The sequence below is a fragment of the Cherax quadricarinatus genome, chromosome 56 (genome assembly GCF_038502225.1).
Source record: "Cherax quadricarinatus isolate ZL_2023a chromosome 56, ASM3850222v1, whole genome shotgun sequence".
In the NCBI taxonomy this organism is placed as follows: domain Eukaryota; kingdom Metazoa; phylum Arthropoda; class Malacostraca; order Decapoda; family Parastacidae; genus Cherax; species Cherax quadricarinatus.
Window position 1 is genome coordinate 20913568 of NC_091347.1, and position 24792 is coordinate 20938359.

Sequence of the window (24792 nt, forward strand, 5' to 3'; positions counted from 1 at the left end):
CTGTCAACATTAACACAAATCAAAAATTAAGATAAAAAGTGATAAAGCCACAACCACAGATAAACTTCTCGTATCCAAACAATCACTTACTTAGGGTTTGGGTGTCTTGCATTGTTAAGGGTTTCTTGGTCTTTAGCTTTTCAATAAGGTTACTGACAGTAAGCTTTTTCACTAATGACACAGAAATTACATAGTAATTTCCAAGTCCTATACTGGATACCTAGAAAATATATATATATATATATTAGTACTGCCTTCCAAACACTGGCACAAGTAAAAATATATAGTACAATGTTAATACCAATTATCATTTGTAAGTCCGTACTCTATAACAACTGCTACATACAGTTTTTTTTTTCAACGCACTGGCTGTATTCCACTGAGGCAGGGTGGCCCAAAAAGAAAAACGAAAGTTTTTCTTTTTAAATTTAATAATACATACAGGAGAAAAGGTTACTAGCCCCTTGCTCCTGGCATTGTAGTCGCCTCTTACGACACGCATGGCTTATGGAAGAAGAATTCTGTTCCACCTCCCCATGGAGATAAGAGGAAATAAACAAGAACAAGAACTAGTAAGAAAATAGAAGAAAACCCAGAGGGGTATGTATATATATGCTTCTACATGCATGTGTAGTGTGACCTAAGTCTAAGTAGAAGTAGCAAGATGACCTGTACCTGAAATCTTGCATGTTTATGAGATAGAAAAAAGACACCGGCAATCCTACCATCATGTAAAACAATTACAGGCTTTCGTTTTACACTCACTTGGCAGGTCAGTAGTACCTCCCTGGGCAGTTGCTGTCTACCAACCTACTACCTAGGCTACATACAAATGTATTTAAATACGTACCGTATTTCGTAGCTTATAAGACACGGCTTATAATATTTGTTTTAGTTTCAATGACTCAGCACTGAATGTAACTGAGAGAGCTACAGCCCACTCCACACCCCAAACTTATAGCTCCCATCACTGACCTTTAGTTTATAGGATGCAGGGTGGTTTTTGGAGACATTTTATGGAAAAAATGCGTCTAATAAGCCGCAAAATATGGTAAATATACAAATAAATAAATAAACAGAATAAGAGTGAGTGGAACCATGTTATTTATGAAGGGATTCAGGGAAACTGGTTAGCTGGACTTGAGTGCTGGAGGTGGGATGTACAGTACCTGCACTCTGAAGGAGGGGTGGGGATGTTGTAGTGTGGAGGGTCAACTGAGCTGTAGTGTTGGTGCACTTCTGGCAAGATGGTGATGACATGAGTGATGGTTAAAGTCTCTTTATTTTGGATCATTCTACCTCGGAGGGAGATGGCCAGCACATTAAAAGTAATTATTTGTAAACATTTATAGCTCATCAGCCATCTCCTGCCAAGGTAGGCTGGCCCACAGAAGAAAACAAATTCATGAACATTCACTCATCACCATCTTTACAGATGTGTACTGACATAACAATCAAATTACCCCTCTGACTGCAACATTCACACCCCTCCTTCAGAGTGCAAACACTGCACTCTGAAGTAAAAGGAAATCAAAAGTGAACACAGGAATGAGCAAATGATAAAAATAACAAAAAATCTAGGTAATGAAGGACTGAGCATCAGATTCAAGAACTTAGGAAGTATGAAAAAGGTAACATGTGCTGGCATATAAGTTGACGTTTTAGTCACAAAAAGTTTCTCCAAAACTATGGGTCGAATAATACACTTTGTGTAAAAGTTGCTGATGAGTAATAGCAACAGGTAAGGACCATCAGTTTACAAGTAACAATGAATGAAAGAAGATCAGGAAAAATGTGAGGCTAAAAGTTGGCAACATATGACAACTGGTAAATAATGAAATGGCAGTTTAGTTAATTTAATATCTTTATTATGCACCCCATACCCATCCTGTGCACAGTCAAAAGATTACAGAGGTACATAATGGGTCCAGGGACTGGGCCCCAAAGTTTTGATAGCTGAACAAGTTACAAAGGTAATGAACCCAAGGTAGATCTGGTCACAATCATGACAAGATACAAAAGTAATGAACCATCTAAACGTCTATACATGGTTACAATCATGAACAAATTACAAAGTAACGAGCCATTCACACGTCCACACAATAAAATGGCAAAAATCAGAAGAATTGAAAATTTGAGGCAAGAATTGGTGAAAATAAAGAATAAAACAAACAAAATACAGAAAAAAATTAAAGTCGGAGAAAATAAGATGGACTACCTCCCAATATTTCCATATGGTCCAGGTCAGTCCACTCTCTCACCTTGACAGTCTGATGCAGGTGCAGCTGCACTATTTTTTATTATTTTTGGGGAGGAAGGGGGTTGACCTGTCTGGCAAATACAGGCCAAAACCTGAATTAACCCTTTGACTGTTTCAGGCCCCTTTCTGAAACTGTCATTCTATGTCGCTCAATTTTTGAAAAAAAAAAAAATTATTTTTTCTTATGAAATGATAGAGAATCTTTTCCCGATGGTAATGACACCAAAAGTTCGAAATTTGGTCGAAAACTCATGGAATTATGCTCCCGCGAAGTTAGCGGTCTCGGTGACATATGCATATTGGCGATTTTGCCAAATTTGAGCCCTATTTTCAGCCAATTCCATTGTTCCAGTTGACCAAACTCATAGCTATTTCTTTAGAACTCCATTTTATCTATCAGCTGAGTACAAGAAACCTCCCATTTACTAATTTGGACTACCCAATATGGTGGTCAGAAATTGGCAATTTGGCTAATTTCATGCAAACTAAAAAAGATGCCAATTTCAAAACAGGGTCCAGAATAAACAAGGTAGACATTCGTGGCACTAAAATAACATATGCTCTGTTCATTAGTCACATCTCTAGGCCCCTCTTATATTATTATTGCTTTCTATTTTGATTTTTTATTCATACAAAAAAATACAAAATTTACTGTTATGCAGACTACTGCATTATTGTAAAAATGGTATAAATAATATCAGTGCACTAGTGAAAGAATATTAGACTCCCCAGTTGACGTGTATTGGACGTGTGGTGTGATTTATTTACTCCTGAACATTGGTAAAAATCGAACATTTCCGCTACTTTGAGCTCAGTTTCAAAATCGTTTTCATCGTCAAAGTAATGAAAATCATCTCTATTTCTGTAATATGTTTTCCATTTTATCACCTAAGACCATGAAAACGCGAATACAACGATAAATACTATATGAAAATACACCTCAAAGTCGGCGTTTTATTCCAAAAAAACGATCAGATTTTTTTTTTTCTCAATACGCAATGTGTGCTGCAGGATTTTTTTTATGTGGTGCACACTGACCACACAGACTCATTCTCTCACATGTGGGCCTACCAGCTTTCTCCCGCTTGATTTGAAGCCGCTAGAATTATTGAGTATATATACGTCAGAAACATTGGCTCGTAAGACGTATTTATACATCGAAAACAGTCAAAGGGTTAAAATCTCAAAATTTAGGGGTTCATTTATACGATGGGTCAGCTTGTGACCCTACATGTTAAATGTATATGCAAGGTCAGTAGATGGGTTTATGAAAATGACCCATAGAACAGAGATGGGACAAAATGGTAGGTGGTGCACTAAGGCATTTGAGAAAAAACTTTATCCATGGATAAAAAAGGGAAAATAGAAGTACCAACACTTATATGAGGGTGATACACGAGTTTTGGAAGTTACAACAAGGAGGAGGCTGGAGACAATGTTGTTGTGTTTGAGGGCACTGTGTGGTGTGAATATAATGCAGAGAATTTGGAGTGTGGAGATCAAGAGTTGTGGAGTTACCAAGCATATAGTCAGGATAATATTAAGAAAAAACATGTATCATGCAGCAGCAACAAGCAGTACCTGTATAAGATTGAGTGCATCACACGTGATTTTACACAATGCCGTGATGTCCATCGGGAATGGGCCACCCTAGAGTACAGGTAAAATGATTATTAATAAATGGAGCCATTACAAGCAATTTTTTTAACACATCGGCCGTCTCCCACCGAGGCAGAGTGGCCCAAAAAAAGAAGAAATAAAAGTTTTTCTTCTTTTTACATATAGTAATTTATACAGAGAAGGGGTTACTAATCCCTTACTCCAAGCATTTTAGTCACCTCTTAAAACACGCATGGCTAACAGAGGAAGAATTCTTCTCCACTTCCTCATGGAGAATTACAGGTGTTATATTAATTTATCAACTCCATTCTAATTAAATAAGCTTAAACAGATATATTCAGTTGAGCCCAGAAATTTGTACTTCATAATCTGTGTGATTTAGTTATGGAACATTGATTCTGAAAGACATTTCACTGATAGGTTTGATTATCCACATTCTCTCTTACTCATTTTATTATTGCTTGGCACACAAGCCCTAAAATGATAATTAATTACAGTGAACCCTCAATTTAATGGACTAAGAGGGAGGACGTGGAATCTGTTAAAGCCAGCTACCTCTTGAACCTGAAATTATGAATTTGAATTTCCAGATCATAACATAAACCGACTACATATAAGTATCAGGATGCATCAGACTTAGGCCTGTGGTTTCAGATGGGACCAGAAAATATTATACAGATTACAACAATATTTGGAGAGATGACCAAAATGCATTTTTTTATTTTCTGAAATTGAGTTATGTACACAAGACATAAATTACTGTATGAAAAGCTTAAATCAGACATGCAAAATTTCATATCAAACGTGTTCTGAGGATGTGTGTCACCTGGAACCAAACTCATGTGAAGGTCAGATTTCTACTGTATATTCAAACCTTATAGGAAGCAATTAAATACATTATTTTTAGCCCACATCACTCATTACTCCACATTCAAGTTATCTGACATCTCTACCTGGGTTAACTTTTTCAATATTTATAAAAAATAACCTCCCTAGGTACAAACTTTCATATTCAAACTTTCTCCTCTGAAAGAGTTAAGAGACTTATCAGTTTCGTACATAAAGTCCTTACCTTAGTGTCAAGTTCTATTCCATTGACAAGGACCTTGAGTTCTGGGGGAAACTTGTCATCTTGTTCACCTGACAAATCCATCAAGCAGAACCTCAGCAAAATCTAATAAATGTGAATTAGTGCACTTAAATTTTACTGTTGTATGAGTTGGGTATGTACGGTAATTAATTCGTCAGCCGTCTTCCAGAAACTCAAAAAAGCAATAAAAGCTGCATTAATTCTACTGAGCTTAAAATATTAATGGTGAACTACTTAAAAATGTAATGAGTATGTAAACAAATCTTCCTGCATCAAAAATTTAATTAATTACCTTATTGTCATCTTTGGTGACAGCTCTGGCAGTCTCCTGATCAGCAACAAATCTATAACTCCTCTGGTAACTAAATACTGGTGCTGAAAAAATAATTGGCAAATGGAATGGATCAATTTCAGACTTCATTTTTTTTTCTAACACCCCAGCCATCTCCCACCGAAATAAGGCAAACCAAATAAAGGAGGAAACACATTTAGCATCACTCATTCAATGTCTGCCCGAAATGTATCACATGCTAGGGGCTTTCTTTTGTGCCTAACAATATTTTATTACGTGAAAACCACATTTTGTATACCGCAGAAAAGAAATAAAGTTGTACTGTATTGTACAGTAGTCCCCCCATATCCATGGGAGATATGTTTCAAGACCTACCGTGGACATCCAAGATCATGGATAGTAGCGTACACTTTATATTTCGTTATTTGTTTATATACATACCTGTGATAAAGTTTAATTGATAAATTATGCACAATAAGAGTAGAATTAGCACTTTTTCCAGTGATGAGAAGCACTTCATGTCTTGTAAAGTAAAAGGACACAAGTGCAACTAATGTGACATTTTATTGTGGCAACGTTTTGCTCTCCAGGAGCTTTATCAAGCCATATAGGGTAATGGCTTGATAAAGCTCCTGGAGAGCAAAACATTGCCACAATAAAATGTCACATTAGTTGTACTTGTGTCCTTTTACTTTACATATTGTCGGTAATTCTACCAACTTTATTACTTCATGTCTTCTCTTAGTCTTTGAAGAAAAGCCACCATCACTACTTTTGTGTCATTATTAAGCAAAATTAAGATTCATTTTCAGGCCACAGTAAACTGTGGATAACTGAAATTGCAGAAACTGAATCCACAGATACAGGGAGTCTGTGGTACTGTATAATGTCTTGTCAGAAAAGTGCTGATGTCACAGTTCATACAGCTCTCTGAACTACTGCCCCACCTTCCTTCAGAGTGTGGGCACTGTACTTCCCACCTCTGAGTTTCTTCAATACATTCATTACTGTTACCTTCAATTTGTGACCAGTAATTATAATCATGTGACATTATAGAAAGGACCTTCTTTATGTGAAAGTAGCACAGTCAGGTCACACACTGAGGTCCGTGGTTCGATTCACGGTACAGGTGGAAACATTGGGCATGTTTTCTGTTCTCCTAGAAGTAAAATAGGTACCTGGGTGTTAGCCGACTGGTGTGGGTCACATCCTGGGGACAAAATTTACCCGAAATGCTCTGCAAAACCCGGGGCTTCCTATATGTAGTATGTCACTGAGGTCGGCTATGGACTGTATAAGTTGTATCATGTACGTACTTATAGAAATAAAGATTTATTATTATTATAGAGCAGTAGTTAACTTCACAATTATTACTATTATATATAGAGAAAAAAGCTAAATCCATAATCAAGTAATCCAAAACAAGGGTAGTTCCAATTCCTTGGATCAAGAAACACCAGCAACAAAGCATGATTTTAAATGTTTTAAAACTTACATAGATAGAAAGACCAGAGAAATGTTTGTTTTTCATCATAAAATGGCTGTTTTTTCATCTTTACATAGCTGGGCAAAATGCTCCTACTAGGCACACTAGGCATCTGTAACTGCCAAAACTGTATGAAAGGCTGTTGACAAATTCCATTCCAAAATACCATCACGCCTGAAATAGAGGATATAATTACTTTCATATATGCAGCTCACAGGCTAGGAATGAGGTGCAGCAGAATGATGTATGATAGAATAAAAAAATATAGATTAATAACCTCAGATAACCTACAATAACCCAAGACAGCCAATCAATGAAGTTCATTTCCATTTAAGTCATTTAATTTTAAGCCACATTCCCAGGAACATACAGTACAGTGTCTAGATACAATACAGCCTCTCCTCACTTACTGAGGTGTACTTGTTTACCGATGCCTCGGACTCACGACGGGCTCTCTGACCAGTATTCATATTAAAGTTGACTTCCTCTATTCTGTTTATTTCAATATACAGTACACTATTGTATAAACATTTAAAAATATACCAGAAATGCTATAAATGGTGCAAAGGTGACATTATAACAATATCAAAGATTATTATTATTATTATTATCACACTGGCCGATTCCCACCAAGGCAGGGTGGCCCGAAAAAGAAAAACTTTCACCATCATTCACTCCATCACTGTCTTGCCAGAAGGGTGCTTTACACTACAGTTTTTAAACTGCAACATTAACACCCCTCCTTCAGAGTGCAGGCACCGTACTTCCCATCTCCAGGACTCAAGTCCGGCCTGCCGGTTTCCCTGAACCCCTTCATAAATGTTACTTTGCTCACACTCCAACAGCACGTCAAGTATTAAAAACCATTTGTCTCCATTCACTCCTATCAAACACGCTCATGCATACCTGCTGGAAGTCCAAGCCCTTCGCACACAAAACCTCCTTTACCCCCTCTCTCCAACCTTTCCTAGGCCGACCCCTACCCCGCCTTCCTTCCACTACAGACTGATACACTCTTGAAGTCATTCTGTTTCGCTCCATTCTCTCTACATGTCCGAACCACCTCAACAACCCTTCCTCAGCCCTCTGGACAACAGTTTTGGTAATCCCGCACCTCCTCCTAACTTCCAAACTACGAATTCTCTGCATTATATTCACACCACACATTGCCCTCAGACATGACATCTCCACTGCCTCCAGCCTTCTCCTCGCTGCAACATTCATCACCCATGCTTCACACCCATATAAGAGCGTTGGTAAAACTATACTCTCATACATTCCCCTCTTTGCCTCCAAGGACAAAGTTCTTTGTCTCCACAGACTCCTAAGTGCACCACTCACTCTTTTTCCCTCATCAATTCTATGATTCACCTCATCTTTCATAGACCCATCCGCTGACACGTCCACTCCCAAATATCTGAATACATTCACCTCCTCCATACTCTCTCCCTCCAATCTGATATTCAATCTTTCATCACCTAATCTTTTTGTTATCCTCATAACCTTACTCTTTCCTGTATTCACCTTTAATTTTCTTCTTTTGCACACCCTACCAAATTCATCCACCAATCTCTGCAACTTCTCTTCAGAATCTCCCAAGAGCACAGTGTCATCAGCAAAGAGCAGCTGTGACAACTCCCACTTTGTGTGTGATTCTTTATCTTTTAACTCCACGCCTCTTGTCAAGACCCTCGCATTTACTTCTCTTACAACCCCATCTATAAATATATTAAACAACCACGGTGACATCACACATCAAAGATGGTTGACACAAACTCACTACCATTACAGTATGCTCCTCACTTAGCAACGAATTCATTTAACAACGTGATCTCAGGAACAGAACTCCATCGTTAAGTGAGGAGAGGCTGTATACAGTATGTCTATTTGCCCAAAATGTACTGCATGCACACTAATGTACAAACACTGTATTATGTACAAGCCTTGTATTATGTTGAAATAAATTATTATTATTATTATTATTGTGATTATACTGCTGGTAACAGAGGCAGCAGGCTCTGCAAAACAATGGGCTTTCTACTTATACAGCCAAATGTTACCTATCTCTGTACAAACATTATATATGTGGAAATAAATCTTTGACTTGCCTTAGTGTCCCACTTTGCCCAAGGCTTGACATGGGTGCTTTTGGCTGGACAAGATCTTTCTGTGGATATTGAAGACTTTTTTCAATTTGTAATAAATTTTATTGCATTTTTACAGGGAATCTTACAGGCACAGTCATCAGCATTTTGGGGGGAATCCTTAATCAGTTTTTTTTTACTGTATCAAGATTTTTAAATACAACTTTGATTTTAAAATTCTTAAGTCACAGTGGAGATATAAAACAGCCTTACAGTGACTTCTTTTTTTTGTCTGTCTGGGATTAACCTAGGTAATTTACACTATGTATGATAATTGTACTTATGTGTACCTGTACCTAGAAACTTATTTACAGTGGACCCTCGGTTATCGGCTGTTCCGCTTATCAGTCAACTCGTTTATCGGCGGGTTTTTCGGCTTCCGGTTATTGGCCATTATTTTGTTTATCGGCTTGGGGCGTGTCAACCCTCCTGCCCGCCAGCCACTCATGCGTTCATGAGTCAGTCTTGTTGTGTCTCTGGGTGAGTGAGGACACTTCTGCTCATTCATCCAAACATCAAGGAAGCTAATGTTGTGAAAGGGGAGTTTAGCAGGGAGGCAGGGAGTGTAGGAAGCAGGCAGGGAGTGTAGGAAGCAGGCAGGGAGTGTAGGAAGCAGGCAGGGAGTGTAGCAAGCAGGCAGGGAGTGTAGCAGACAAGCAGGGAGTGTAGCAGGCAGGCAGGACCCCAATGAAAATAAGTCACTCTGTCTGACGTTTTTGGGTTATCCTAGGTTCTTTACACATATGCTGTGGAAGGGAGGCAGGGAGTGTAGCAGGGAAACAGGGAGTGTGGAAGGGAGGCAGGGAGTGTAGCAGGGAAACAGGGATGGTGGAAGGGAGGCAGGGAGTGTAGCAGGCAGGCAGGGAGTGTATTATTATTATAATAAAAAAGAAGCGCTAAGCCACAAGGGCTATACAGCGGCAGGGAGTGTAGCATGTAGGGAGGGAGTGAAGCATGGAGGGAGGGAGTGTAGCAGGCAGGCAGGGAGTGTAGCATGTAGGGAGGGAGTGAAGCATGGAGGGAGGGAGTGAAGCATGGAGGGAGGGAGTGTAGCAGGCAGGCAGGGAGTGTAGCATGTAGGGAGGGAGTGAAGCATGGAGGGAGGGAGTGTAGCAGGCAGGCAGGGAGCATAGTAGGGAGGCAGGGTGTAGCAGGGAGTGTAGGAGGAAGGCAGGGAGTGTTGCAGGCATGCAGGGAGGGAAGTAACTCCAGAGAAGGCTTTGATACCCAAATTCCTTATGGAGGGGGATTCCCCTTCCAAACAATAATCAGTCCTCCCTCTCTCCTCCCTGTCTTCCATAAGCCAACAAGAGTCTTCAATAAAGGTTATGTAATTGTGATTTAAATGTTCATTTATTTATTTTATTTAGTTCTCATTGTTTTGTGTATGTAAAACTATATTAATCTTTTAAAAATGTATTTTTTGTTAATATTTTTGGGTGTCGAACGAATTAATTGTATTTACATTCATTCTTATGGGAAATATTATTTTGGTTTTAGGTCATATCGGAATGGATTACGGCCGATAACCAAGGGTCCACTGTACTTACTTACCAGTATTCAGGTTAGGTTAGGTACGGTTTGTCAAGAAACAGGACAAGTGTTTCTTGGTGCAGGTCTTAGTCATATGATGACCCACAGCTGGAGCTTTAGGTTATCTGACTGAGGCCTTCCACTGGCTTACCGGTCCACCTCTTTAAAAATTATGGTCATAGTTATAACAATCTGTAATAAGGAATATTCAGAGAAGAGGAAGAAAGTCTGTAAGCTGGAATTCCATCCCTGAAGACACAGTTAAGTGAATACATCAAGCCCAATTATACTTAAGAGTACAATGATCATTATACATCAAGGCTGCATACATAGCTGGAGTCCTCTCCAAATGCATCGACACATACAGCATTTGTATTCCTGCTCGATGCTGTGGAGACGTGACCTCTGACATGAATTATAAATATCTGACATGACTCACAAAATGTGGCAAAATGAGGAAATAATTCAAGGTAAAACATCATTAAAAGATTCAGGATTTCTCTTGCAGCATTGTGCTGGATGAGCTTAAGTCGACCAGGGACACAACCCTCATCAAGAAATCAAGTGCCAGCAATTACAGAACATCAGCACACAACAAGATAAGATTTTGTTTGAATTTGTAACTCCATCCTGGGACTGTCTGTCTTATTTCCACTGGGGGTCCTCAATATTGTCCCCCAGGATGCAACCCACACCAGTCGACTAACACACAGGTACCTAATGCTTGCTAGGTGAATGGGGACAACAGATGTAAGGAAACACGCCCAGTGTTTCCACCCTTGCTGGAGATTGAACCATGAACACTATGTGAGGTGAGAGCGTTGCTTACCAGGCCATGGGCCACTCAACCTGTAACTTTTTTAGTGGTGATAGCGCATGTCCAATAAAACACTGAAAAACTATACATATATAACAGCCCTAATGATGGCAAAACTCACGATAATCAGAGGAAAAGTTGACAAATACCTGAAAATTAAACTAAAGAGACTTTTCCATTACAATGGTGCACAATAATGCGAGTGTATGAATAATGTTAGTGTACCAATAATGTGAGTATGCCAATAATGTGAGTGCACAATTATGTGAGTGCACAATAATGTGAGTGTACCAATAATGTGAGTATGTCAATAATGAGAATCTTGGACTTCTAGTTCATGCCACAAATTTAATTTTATTAAACAAATAAAACAAACTTTATAAAGTGGACTACTGTACATTATACAATTAGAGTGACTGACTTATATAAACTATTTTATAAAATACCCCTTATTATGTAAGGCATTTTGGGCAACTTACGGTTTTTGTGATTTGAGAGAGAGAATGAACTATGATTTATATACAGTACCTGTAAATTAAGCCTTATATGTATTGTATCATGCAGAGAATATTTTAGAACATACAGTGGACCCCCGCATAACGATTACCTCCGAATGTGACCAATTATGTAAGTGTATTTATGTAAGTGCGTTTGTACGTGTATGTTTGGGGGTCTGAAATGGACTAATCTACTTCACAATATTTCTTATGGGAACAAATTCGGTCAGTACTGGCACCTGAACATACTTCTGGAGTGAAAAATTATCGTTAACCGGGGGTCCTCTGTATTGTGAGACAGGTCCACTGTAACTCTAGGAAGATAGATACCTAGCAGCTAGTCGAAACTTGTGGATCGCATCCTGGGAAGAACTGGAAAACGAATTCAGCGGAAAAGTAAACTTTCGAAAGAATGGACGAATGAGGAGGAGAGAGCAGTGCAAACCTCTCGTCCATCCTTCTGGTTATTTATGATAATAGTGATAATTTATTTCAGCATGTTACAACGTCTGTACATCGGAGAGCGAGATTTAGGCGTACATGCCGAAAGCCCCTTTATATGCAGTGCATTTTGGGCAAACTTAAGATTAACTTAAGATTAATAATGCAATAAGAATAAGAGAAATTTTGTATATATATAGTCACTTAGGAGAGTGTAATTTTAAATTTAGGAGTTTACAATGAATACAAGAGAATTGAGTATTGAATTTGTTCATGCTATATGGCTTTAATAAATTTAATAGTGAGAGGTTACAGATTTGATTATTACCTAATCTGCAATAATGATGAAATTAGGTACCTCAATTAATAAGAAAATTTATTTAGGTACAAGTACACATAAGTACAATTATTATACATAGTTTAACATACATACAAGTACAATTAATATACATAGTTTAACATATATACAAGTACACATAAGTACAACTATTATACATAGTTTAATATATATATATATATATATATATATATATATATATATATATATATATATATATATATATATAAATTACCAACTAAAAAAAAGGTCAAAATAAGTGACTTATTTCCATTGGGGTTCTCCTTATTTTTTTTTATTTAACTGAGTTATCACAGGTTAAATCTACACAATGTACATTTTTATATACCAAAAAATTTATATATATATATACCAAAAAAAACAGTGAAAAAAATATGAATATTATGCCTACCAAGCCTAAATAGGTACACCAAAAATATGTATCCGTCCAAAAACCAGTTAAAAAAAACACGATTAGGCCTATCAGGCCTAAATATGTATACTAAAATATATGTATCCTCCCAAAAACCCATGAATATTAAACCTACCAGGCCTAAATAACTAAGCCTAAAAAAATAGGTATATTCCCAAAAATCCTTGAGAAAACCCATGACTGCCTACCAGGCCTAAATAAGTAAATAAAAAAATACGTATCCTACCCAAAAAAAAAAAAATCTGAAAAAAAAAACATAATTAAGCCTACCAGGCCTAATTAACAATAAGGATCAACTTAACCTGACTGATTTTAACACTGAGTTATATTACTGTTAAATAAAAATGTTAAAACATTGTCAAGGTTTAATATTTAACAATCAAATTAAAAATATATTTACTTATTTTCTCGTAATTTTTAAAGGAAGAGCAAATGTGATGACAGTGTTGCCAGAACCAGAGGAGCAAGAAACCTTGACCATCCTGCCAGTCTTGCCACAACCTCACACTCAATAATAATAATAAATAATAATAAATAATAATAATAATAATAATAATAATAATAATAATAATAATAATAATAATAATAATAATAATAATAATTCAAAATTAAAATTATTTCTGTGCATAATATACAATGTGGGATTATAAAATAGTGTCAAGTACAAAGACAACCATTAAGAGGATTGAATACCTCTGAGAGACTGATACTAATACTGATACACTACTTAATACTACTTAATGCTACTTAACACTTCTTAATGCTACTTAATACTACTTAATACTACGTAATACTACTTAATACTATGCAATACTACTTAACACTACTTAATACTAATTAGTACTACTTAATACTATGTAATACTACGTAATAGTACTTAATACTGCGTAATACTACTAAATACTACTTAATACTACTTAATACTACGTAATACTACGTAATACTACTTAATACTCAACAAACCATGTGGTGATGTTGCCACAAATACCCTCTGGACACTTGCTAAGAGTAACATCAACGTTTCCACCATAAACACATCATCTATCAAAGATTCTCACTACGAAACGCAGCCCCACACCTCTAACTTCCACAGCAGGTGTCTACACTATCCCCTGTGGACTCTGTCCCAAGATATATGTAGGCGAGACAGGCAGATTATTATTATAATCAAGGGGAAGCGCTAAACCCGTAGGATTATACAGCGCCTGGGGGGGATGTGGAAGGCATTCAGGCTTAATTCGGGGAACTGGAGCACAGATCCAATTCCTTAAATCAAGAGCCCCTCACCAACATCAAGGAACCTTCCCTGAGGGGAGACAGGCAGAGATCTTGCAGTCCGCCTGAACGAGCATCGAAGTGCCAGCCACACCAATGGAAATAAGACACTCTTGACTTTTTTTGGGGTTATCCTAGGTTCTCTACACATATGCTGCTATGTATGATAATTCTATGTAACTGTATTTGTGTATACCTAAACTTACTTATTAGACGATTTGAGGTACAGTTGTGTCCTCCACAGAGACTCCACAGGGCATCTGATGAACTGGGATGAGGCACTACTCGTTCTCACTGAACTAGATCTGACACCGACGGTGCCTAGAAGCCTCGATAATCGCGGCCACCGACACAACAGAACGTAACACTGGAAACCTCAAAATTTCTAAAATATTAGAATATATTATACTCAAGTAGGCATAGCAGCACCTACCCAGCAACACAGGAGTCACATGATCTCATCGTCTGCCCGTCCTCATCCCAACATGGCATTCTTCAGGTCACCATGTGTCACTCACACCTCACTCTCTGCCTATATATAATGTCTTTCTACCTCTGTATGTTAGAAGTGATCAAGGTCCCAGGACCGAAACGTTTTCTAATATGTTATAGTGTTTTCTTATGTGTCTTTCTAAACCAACTTGTTGGTATTTATTTGCAGATGACCAGTGTCATCTGCGAATTATTTGACCAGATGACCTTACGACCTCGACTTGAAACTATGTTGTTGAAGGCAAAAGTAACTGCATTTATGGTGAAAAAACTTGTGTCATGAGCAAGCAGAATTGTTTATGTTCTTATGAGGCATTAGGAAGGTCACTTACGTGGATGAGGAAACGTAGGGTGCCCAGGATGCTGCCATGGGCACGCCTATATTGACTAATGGAGATGAGGAAAAGTATGGTGTCCAGGATGCTACCCTGGGGCACGCTTATATTGACTGATGGAGATGTTGAATATGAAAAGTATGGTGCCCAGGATGCTGCCCTGAGGCACACCTATGTTGATTGATGCCATGCGTCTGTCATTGAGGTAAGGAGTTCTAATTTGTGGTCCACTTTATTAACATTGTTATTGTGGAAAATAATGTATTTTCCAGAAAAAATACAGTGTATTTTTTATGTAAATTAGTGTAATACATTGTATTAATAAAATTTGTTATAAAAAATGGGAAATTCTGCGCCTGCGCAGAGAGACTCGCCATGTTTGAACAAGTCAACACAAACGTTAGTGAATAATGGGAAGAATTTTCGTGCTCTAGAGGTAAAATTGGGCTGACACCTCTCAAATAGGAGCCGAAATTGTTGGATGTGCATTCCTGCATAACTTGAGATATCAGGCGACTGGACAAGACAGCTCCAGGAACCTCAGATGAGCTATCTAAATTTGTGTTATAATTTTGGCCAGCATTATTTTCATAAATTTGGTTAGAATGAGGTTTTTGAATATGATACACATTAATCTCCAGTCAAATTGGTGAGTGATATTAAGATATATTCTCCTTCTGTTATATAATTGTGCATATGTAATCATTTATTAATTTTAATATACAGTCCACAAATTTATATATTTACCAGAATTCCTGGTGTATGTACATTCCATTTGTAATTATAGGTCTAGAACAACTTGTGGATATGACAGTGGTAGGTATCGAAGGGGGACATTTTTGCGACCTAGGTGTCCCAAATTCCTACTTGTCTATGTAACTTTGATAAATAATAATTATCTGTGTTACCATTTACTGGTATGTACCTTATAAATTACATTCAGTTAAATGCAATTTTCCACAGTTATAGTCATCCATTGTGTGGTCACTTACGGAGATTTCCTCAGGATAACTCGACGAAGCCAATATGACTCGCGTCCCTCGGTGTTCTGACTACTGGTGTTTATTTATACTTCTGACAATGTAGCCGACCTTAGTAATAAGACAGTATGAGATTTGTGACAGTTTATCAAGATGTTTCGCCCACCAGGGACTATACCAGTTCCTTGGTGGACGTTTCAGTTTAATATGTTTATTGTGCACCCCATACCCATCCTGTGGGTGGTAGTCAAAAGATTACAGAGGTACATAATGGGTCCAGGGACTGGACTCCAAAGTTTCGATAACAGAGCAAGTTACAAAAGTAATGAACTCCAGGTATATCTGGTCACAACCATGACAAATTACAAAGGTATTTACAGATTACAGAGGTACATAATGGGTTCAGGGACTGGACCCCAAAGTTTTGATAGCTGAACTAGGTACAAAGGTAATGAATCATGTAAGTAAATTTACTTACGAAATATCATAAAACAACTGTTAGCATGTATATTTTACAGTATCGCATATGTCAGCTCACTGATGCTGACTCTTGCTAGTGAAGTATTATGTACTCACCAGTGTATGGTTGCAAGGGTCGAATCTCAGCTCCTGCTCCTGGGACTTTCCTCCCTTTCAGCACCTTCACAGATTAATTGTCCTTATAACTTAGTCTTAAATATGACGTGCACGGGTAAACCATGTCAGAATCATCCAAAAATTTCACAGTCGCCGTCACAGTTAGTGGCCATTGCTAACCTTCCCAGTATTATAAAAACAATCTCAATTATTAAAGATTCGCCGGTATTCTCCCGGCCCGGGCCTTTTCCAAGTGGTGGCCCAGCCTTGGCTCCCTCTTTAGGGAGTGTCTGAGACCTAAGTCTCCCATGGGAGGAGGCACAAATACCTCCTCATCTTTGGGACCAACTGTCCCTAGGCCTAGCCACAAGCTAGGCCTCTCTGGTCTGCCATCCTCGCCCCAAAGGGGATAATGGGAATGACAGTCTTATGAGCTAAAAGCTCGGGCCCAGGCACCTACCCTACCCTAGAAGGGTTAGGCATGGTGTCGATGGCCTCTCAATAAAAAAATAAAGCATTATACTTAGTTATAATAATCTGAAAAGCCCATTACAGTGAATGAATGTAATAATGAAGGAGTTGAGATTGAAACCCGTAGTGTGAGAGCAGTCACCAAGTATCAATCAATCAAGTTTATTCTCTATAAGGATTACAATGCGGGGTTTACAGATTTTGAATATTGTGTGATTTACATGTTTTAAAATATACTAATTACAGAGGGGGGCCACTAGGACACCTAGCATGGCTAGGCATTTCGGCCAGACTTAGATTAATTCTAAACTTTAAATTATTACAGACCCTAGACTTCAAGCATTTACAGATTAGGTTAGGTAAGGTTTGTCAAGAAACAGGACAAGTATTCCCTGACGCTGGTCTTGGCCATATGGTGACCCACAGACTTTACGAGAAACTTGTCCCGAAAGTGGCGTCGTCAAGGATGGGGGGCGGGCCGCCCCGGGTGAGTGTGGTTTTTTACCTCAGTTGCCATCAGTGTAACAGAAAACGTATAATAAACAGCTGTAACTTTTTAATGGAGTTCAGGGACTCTAACCTTGGGCAAGAATTTACAACGTACCGATCATGTTAATGGGAACTTCAATAAGAACTGTCACCAACTGCCACCCTAGGCCACTACCTCAGTAGGCCTGCCAAATGTCAACCACATTCTGTAGTTCCCTTTCGAGGTGTTATATTAAACGCAGAGAACTGAATCATAGATAACACTGAAGGGAATACACTTTACGAGTAGATAATGGCTCCAGGAAGCACCGAAAGGTCTACTGGTTTCCATTTTGTGAGTTGCACCGTTCTTTCCCCGCAGCAACATCCAATAATTCCATCTTATTTTCACTGCCAGGGGGGTTTAGTGCGCTTCCCATTGTTCACAACGTAAGACTGGATTTCCTTTGTACAACTTGGGTGAAGCAGTGTCAGTCAGTGTACCACTCTATCACTTGCTACACCACCACTTGAGTTTAATTAAGCAGGTGGGCCATGTGTAATACAGGTGTATGAATAATGCACAGGTGTGTGTGAGATGCATGAATGTATACCAGGCTCTGATATGTTATTACCCAGAGCAGTAACATTGCTGCTGCTGGTGCTGAGACTAGACTCTCTTCAAAGTCAAATTCACACGTCCTCAAAGTTATACGTCCTCAAAGTTATACGTCCTCAAAGTCACACGTCCTCAAAGTTAATCTATTTCGCTTTTCCAAGACCAGAGTTCAGAACTAATTTAATTATCATGTAAAGATAAGAAGGCGGCTACTATCTCCAAGTCAACATTATTACGGTAACCTGTCTTGTGAAGCTCTGCTATTTAATGTGATATTTTACATATACAATTTAAAAAAAGTGTCCAAAATATAATAGTTAGTACTACGAAGACCTTTTTCCCCGTACTGCTCAATTTTGGATGTACGCTGCTTAGTTGCATATACACCCCCCCCCCAAAAAAAAAAAAAAAAAGTGTGGCAACTCCTCGACTAAGATTTTTGCATATATGACAGTAACACCTGAAAGGCAGTAAGGGTGAGCGAAATAAACTGTAAAAAGTGAATTGACTTGATTGAGAAGGTTCACGGACCTATCCCTGAATACACTGGTAGTGGACCTGACTTGTAATATGTGAAGAAAGTTACCTGAGGGACAAGGAAGGATCACTGACTCCAGGTGAGTTCTCTGGTTTCTCAACAATTTCTTGAACTTTTCCTTGTAAATGCTATAATTTCTGTCTTCCGCCCTTGCTCCCTCCTCCTCTGATTCTCCCTTTATCCCTCCTTACTTACCTCCCTCTCTCATTTATTGCCTTCCAGTCTGTCACCCTTCATTCCTTCCTCATTTCATATCTTCCTTCTTCCCTCCCTGTTCCTCTTCCCTCTTTCTCACTCTCCCTCTTCCATATATCGCCCAGCACAGCAAAAATGACACTCTCCCTCACTCATGTTCTTTGAGACTACATCATAAATATTTTATTGAATTTGGCACCAATTTGCATACTGAGTATTTAGTAAAGCAAATCTGAAGAGTTAGGGAAGGTGATGCCCTGGCAGGGGAAGGTGACGCTCTGGTAGGGGAAGGTGATGCCCTGGCAGGGGAAGGTGATGCCCTGGCAGGGGAAGGTGATGCCCTGGCAGGGGAAGGTGATGCCCTGGCAGGGGAAGGTGACGCTCTGGTAGGGGAAGGTGATGCCCTGGCAGGGGAAGGTGATGCCCTGGCAGGGGAAGGTGATGCCCTGGCAGGGGAAGGTGATGCCCTGGCAGGGGAAGGTGACGCTCTGGTAGGGGAAGGTGATGCCCTGGCAGGGGAAGGTGATGCCCTGGCAGGGGAAGGTGACGCTCTGGTAGGGGAAGGTGATGCCCTGGCAGGGGAAGGTGATGCCCTGGCAGGGGAAGGTGATGCCCTGGCAGGGGAAGGTGATGCCCTGGCAGGGGAAGGTGACGCTCTGGTAGGGGAAGGTGATGCCCTGGCAGGGGAAGGTGATGCCCTGGCAGGGGAAGGTGACGCTCTGGCAGGGGAAGGTGATGCCCTGGCAGGGGAAGGTGACGCTCTGGCAGGGGAAGGTGACGCTCTGGCAGGGGAAGGTGACGCTCTGGCAGGGGAAGGTGACGCTCTGGCAGGGGAAGGTGACGCTCTGGCAGGGGAAGGTGACGCCCTGGCAGGGGAAGGTGACGCTCTGGCAGGGGAAGGTGACGCTCTGGCAGGGGAAGGTGATGCCCTGGCAGGGGAAGGTGACGCTCTGGCAGGGGAAGGTGACGCTCTGGCAGGGGAAGGTGACGCTCTGGCAGGGGAAGGTGACGCTCTGGCAGGGGAAGGTGACGCTCTGGCAGGGGAAGGTGACGCCCTGGCAGGGGAAGGTGACGCTCTGGCAGGGGAAGGTGACGCTCTGACAGGGGAAGGTGACGCTCTGGCAGGGGAAGGTGACGCTCTGGCAGGGGAAGGTGACGCTCTGGCAGGGGAAGGTGACGCTCTGGCAGGGGAAGGTGACACCCTGGCAGGGGAAGGTGACGCTCTGGCAGGGGAAGGTGACGCTCTGGCAGGGGAAGGTGACGCTCTGGCAGGGGAAGGTGACGCCCTGGTAGGGGAAGGTGACACCCTGGCAGGGGAAGGTGACGCTCTGGTAGGGGAAGGTGACGCTCTGGCAGGGGAAGGTGATGCCCTGGCAGGGGAAGGTGACGCTCTGGTAGGGGAAGGTGACGCCCTGGTAGGGGAAGGTGACACCCTGGCAGGGGAAGGTGACGCTCTGGTAGGGGAAGGTGACGCTCTGGCAGGGGAAGGTGATGCCCTGGCAGGGGAAGGTGACGCTCTGGTAGGGGAAGGTGACGCTCTGGCAGGGGAAGGTGACGTTCTGGCAGGGGAAGGTGACGCTCTGGCAGGGGAAGGTGACGCCCTGGTAGGGGAAGGTGACACCCTGGCAGGGGAAGGTGACGCCCTGGCAGGGAAAGGTGACGCTCTGGCAGGGGAATATGAGCCCTGGAAGGGTAATATCACGGTCTGGCAGGAAAATATTGCGCCCTGGCAGGGAATGTGACGCTCTGGTAGGGGAATGAAACTGGCAGGGCAATATAATGCTTTGGCAGGGGAATGTGACACTCTTCCAGGAGAGTGTGATGCTCTTCCAGGGGAATGTGATGCTCTTCCAGGGAAATATGCTTTTCCAGGGGAATGTAGATGCTCTTCCAGGGAAATATGCTTTTCCAGGGGAATGTAGATGCTCTTCCAGGGAAATATGATGCTTTTCCAGGGGAATGTGATGCTCTTCCAGGGAAATATGATGCTCTTCCAGGGGAATGTGACGCTTTTCCAGGGGAATGTGACGCTCATTCAGGGGAATGTGATGCTCTTCTAGGGAAATATGATGCTCTTTCAGGGAAATATGATACTCTTCCAAGGGAATGTGACGCTCTTCCAGGGGGACTCAACGTTGTGAGAGGGAAAGATAGCCATCTAACAAGGAAAATGATCGTTTGGCAGGTAGAACCTTATAAATGACAAGGAAAATAATCACCTGGCAGGAAAAAATTACCAAGTAATAGGAAAAAAATACTACATTGCAGGAAAACGTCAGGGGGGGGGAAATCTCCACTAAAAAAATGATCATATGTCAGGAGAATAAATAAATAATTTTTTTAATCGCTAAACCCATGTGGAGAAAACGATCGTCTGGCCTTTGGCGAAGGGAAATAAATGTCTGGTAATGAAGGCAATATATATTGAGAAGGAAATCCACCTGGCAAGGGAAAAGATCATTAGTCTTGGGGAAATAACCATCTGACAAGAAAAAACTGACATCTGGCAGGGGAAACACGACCATCTGACAGGGTAAATATAGCCATCTAGCAGGGTAAACACGACCATCTGACAGGGTAAATATAGCCATCTAGCAGGGGAAAACGACCATCTGACAGGGTAAATATAGCCATCTAGCAGGGGAAACACGACCATCTGACAGGGTAAATATAGCCATCTAGCAGGGGAAAACGACCATCTGACAGGGTAAATATAGCCATCTAGCAGGGGAAACACGACCATCTGACAGGGTAAATATGGTCATCTAGCAGGGGACAAAACCAAAATCACTGCTCAGTACAGACCTTACATTTCTATAGCTTCCTTAACCCACTATAACTATACCTTTTTATAGAGGTGGACGGGTAAGCCAGTGGAAGGCCTCTGTCAGATAACCAAAAGCTCCAGCTGTGGGTCATCATATGACAAAGACCCGCGTCAGGAAACACTTGTCTTGTTTCCTGACAAATATACCTAACTCCATATAGTTTTTATGTTATCCGCTTTCCCATCTCTCTTGCTTGATTAGTTAATTCTGACCATCTCCTTCTCCCCCCCCAAGGTCAAGATGACCTCACAAGAAGCCACCATCATCGGGTCAGCTTGCAATGGGGTCAAAGGTTATGGCACCTTAGAGGAGGAGATTGACTACGAGGAATTCGAAGCCTACACAGGGTGAGTTAACTTAAGTTGTTACTGGAGATCTGGTTGAGAGAGTAGAACCTCTCTCTAAGACGGAGGATCGAATCTTCACGAGTCTTTGAATATTATTATTATTATTATAATCAAGGGGGAAGCGCTAAACCTGGAGGATTATACAGCGCCTGGGGGGGGGGATGTGGAAGGCATTCAGGCTTAATTCGGGGAACTGGAGCACAGATCCAATTCCCTAAATCAAGAGCCCCTCACCAACATCAAGGAACCTTCCTTGAGGGGAGAGTCTTTGAATAACCCACACGGGTTTATAGTATTATCGAAGGGATAGGTGGTATTTGCATGTATGAAAGAGGGATAAGGATTCTTCTTATTATTACATAGTGATTCTCATTCTGGATCATATATTAACCTACCATTATATCACATAACAAACATCTTACTGAAATATTTCCATCACGTCACAAAAATCACGTAATATATTTTTATTTACATAAACTTTCCCTCTGGTGTTTATCGAGAGACAACAAGTGTCATGGCTACACCCCAGAGCATTATAAATATATTTTTTCAGTATCAATAGCTGCGGAGATTTCCCTTATTATATATATTTATTCTGTGAACATGTTATATATGTGTGGATAATAAATATAAAATGCAGAATAATGGATAGGCTTGAATTTAAATCCATAAGGCTTCTTCTTTTTTATTAGCCGGTATTCTCCCGGCCCGGGCCTTGTCCAAGTGGTGGCCCGGCCTTGGCTCCCTCTTTAGGGAGTGTCTGAGACCTAAGTCTCCCATGGGAGGAGGCACAAGTACTTCCTCATCTTTGGGACCAACTGTCCCCAGGCCTAGCCACAACCTAGGCCTCTCTGGTCTGCCATCCCCGCCCCAAGGGGGTAAATGGGAATGACAGTCTTATGAGCTAAAGGCTCGGGCTCAGGCACCTACCCTACCCTAGAAGGGTTAGGCATGGTGTCGATCTCCACAAGGCAGACGATCTTCTTAGGTAAAATATTTGTTGATTGTATTATCAACACTAAGGGATTTTAATGTAAATTTTAATTATTTAGATGAGCTATTGCATATATTCATGACTAGTCAATAGACATTTTAATAATGTTTTTTTATTCCTTAATCAATATAAAAGACAAATAAGCAGAGGGCTTACATTAAGCCCACAGGTGATATGTGAATAAACTTGAGGCTCTTAAATATGTAGGACAATTTTAATTATGTAAATTACCCATTAATAAGCAAGGTAAACTCAGCAAAGTCTAATGAAGTTTACACACAGGCTGCGATAATTATTCAGACTTGGGAAGCCTCGCGGAAATTGTGTGATGTCGGAAATATGATTCGTATCTCCCGGAAATGTTTCTAAATATCACAAAGTTTGAAATTATCAAAAACAAACAAGAATTTTTTTTTGTTTTTCATTGTAAAATAGGCGAACTGTTGGATCTGATGACTGTTCAGTTCTGAGTTAAATAAATAGAACATGAGGTAGGCTGTTTGTCCAGCCTGTTCGTAAGTTATTTATTATTTATTAACTGTATTATTCGGAATTAAAATCTTTTATCACGTGAAACACTTGCATAATTTTATGGCTGTCACAGAAACTTGATGTCATGACTGAAGTCTGGAAGACACTTATTACTGCCACTAGACTTCACATTCCATACAAACATATATATGTAGGCCTAACCATTACTGGAGGCCAACACAGATAAGCTGGACGATCAGATTAATATCATCAGTGTGTAATAATCTCAAAAAAGAACTCCTTCAGGACAGTGGTGGAGTATGCACCACTTCCATGGACTCCAACTCCTTCAGGACAGTGGTGGAGTATGCACCACTTCCATGGACTCCTTTCCCACACAGAAAATGTAACTAAAACAATTGCTGAAAAGTGGTACTTGGAATCAAACTGGGGTACAGGTTGATAGAGTTCAGAGATGTGCTACAGGTTAGCCCTTTGAGGTTTACAACATAATGAGAAAGATGACTGAAGAGTAGATCCTCACTACACCGGAGACACGAAGGAACAGAGGAGATATAATCACAACGTTCAAGATACTAAGAAGCAATGACAAAGTGGCAGGAGTCCCAGGTTTACACAGGTGTAGCGTTCCTCATTGTTCACTTACAAGCTAGTTGTTTGACACGGAGAAAGAGAGAGAAACAAGAACACGTTTCTTGACAGAGGAAGCATGGGATCCTCAGTTCCTTGAAAACAATGTACAGAGTATAGTTATGTGTGCCACATGTTGGTACTGCAGCTTGGAGGTCAGACACCTTTAACCGGTTCTCGAGAACCCCGTTGTCTAGTGACGTGTGTGTTTGTAAGTTGTGGTTATAACGTAAGGTGTTATAAGTAAGTTGTAACGTTATTAATTTGTCGACTTTCCGTTCATCAGAAACTAAGAACAACAATAATATTTACGTATTATTATATTCGTAAAAATTGTTAAGCTTTGTGGAGGATTTTATCATTATGGCTGGCGAGAAGACTGAGTCTTGAAGGTTCAGGGTTTATGGCTGGCGAGAAGACTGAGTCTTGAAGGTTCAGGGTTTATGGCTGGCGAGAAGACTGAGTCTTGAAGGTTCAGGGTTTATGGCTGGCGAGAAGACTGAGTCTTGAAGGTTCAGGGTTTATGGCTGGCGAGAAGACTGAGTCTTGAAGGTTCAGGGTTTATGGCTGGCGAGAAGACTGAGTCTTGAAGGTTCAGGGTT

General features: G+C 40.5%; 2 protein-coding genes across 2 annotated transcripts in view; one reads left to right on the forward strand and one right to left on the reverse strand.

Annotated features, from left to right (window-relative positions):
- The window catches only part of LOC128700748 (E3 SUMO-protein ligase PIAS1), a 31131-nt gene extending 17683 nt beyond the window's left edge, over nucleotides 1-13448 (reverse strand). Inside the window, exons 1-6 of the mRNA XM_053794152.2 lie at nucleotides 13351-13448; nucleotides 6758-6922; nucleotides 5263-5345; nucleotides 4953-5054; nucleotides 3842-3910; nucleotides 91-220 (exon numbers count right to left, since the gene is read on the reverse strand). Coding sequence (XP_053650127.1) covers nucleotides 91-220; nucleotides 3842-3910; nucleotides 4953-5054; nucleotides 5263-5345; nucleotides 6758-6917 — 544 coding nt within the window. The 5' untranslated portion in view covers nucleotides 6918-6922; nucleotides 13351-13448. The remainder of the gene's footprint in view (nucleotides 1-90; nucleotides 221-3841; nucleotides 3911-4952; nucleotides 5055-5262; nucleotides 5346-6757; nucleotides 6923-13350) is intronic.
- A 5188-nt stretch (nucleotides 13449-18636) lies between these two features.
- Nucleotides 18637-24792, forward strand: part of Nep2 (Neprilysin 2) — a 211415-nt gene continuing 205259 nt past the window's right edge. The window contains exons 1-2 of the mRNA XM_070097171.1: nucleotides 18637-18783; nucleotides 21962-22074. Coding sequence (XP_069953272.1) covers nucleotides 21968-22074 — 107 coding nt within the window. The 5' untranslated portion in view covers nucleotides 18637-18783; nucleotides 21962-21967. The remainder of the gene's footprint in view (nucleotides 18784-21961; nucleotides 22075-24792) is intronic.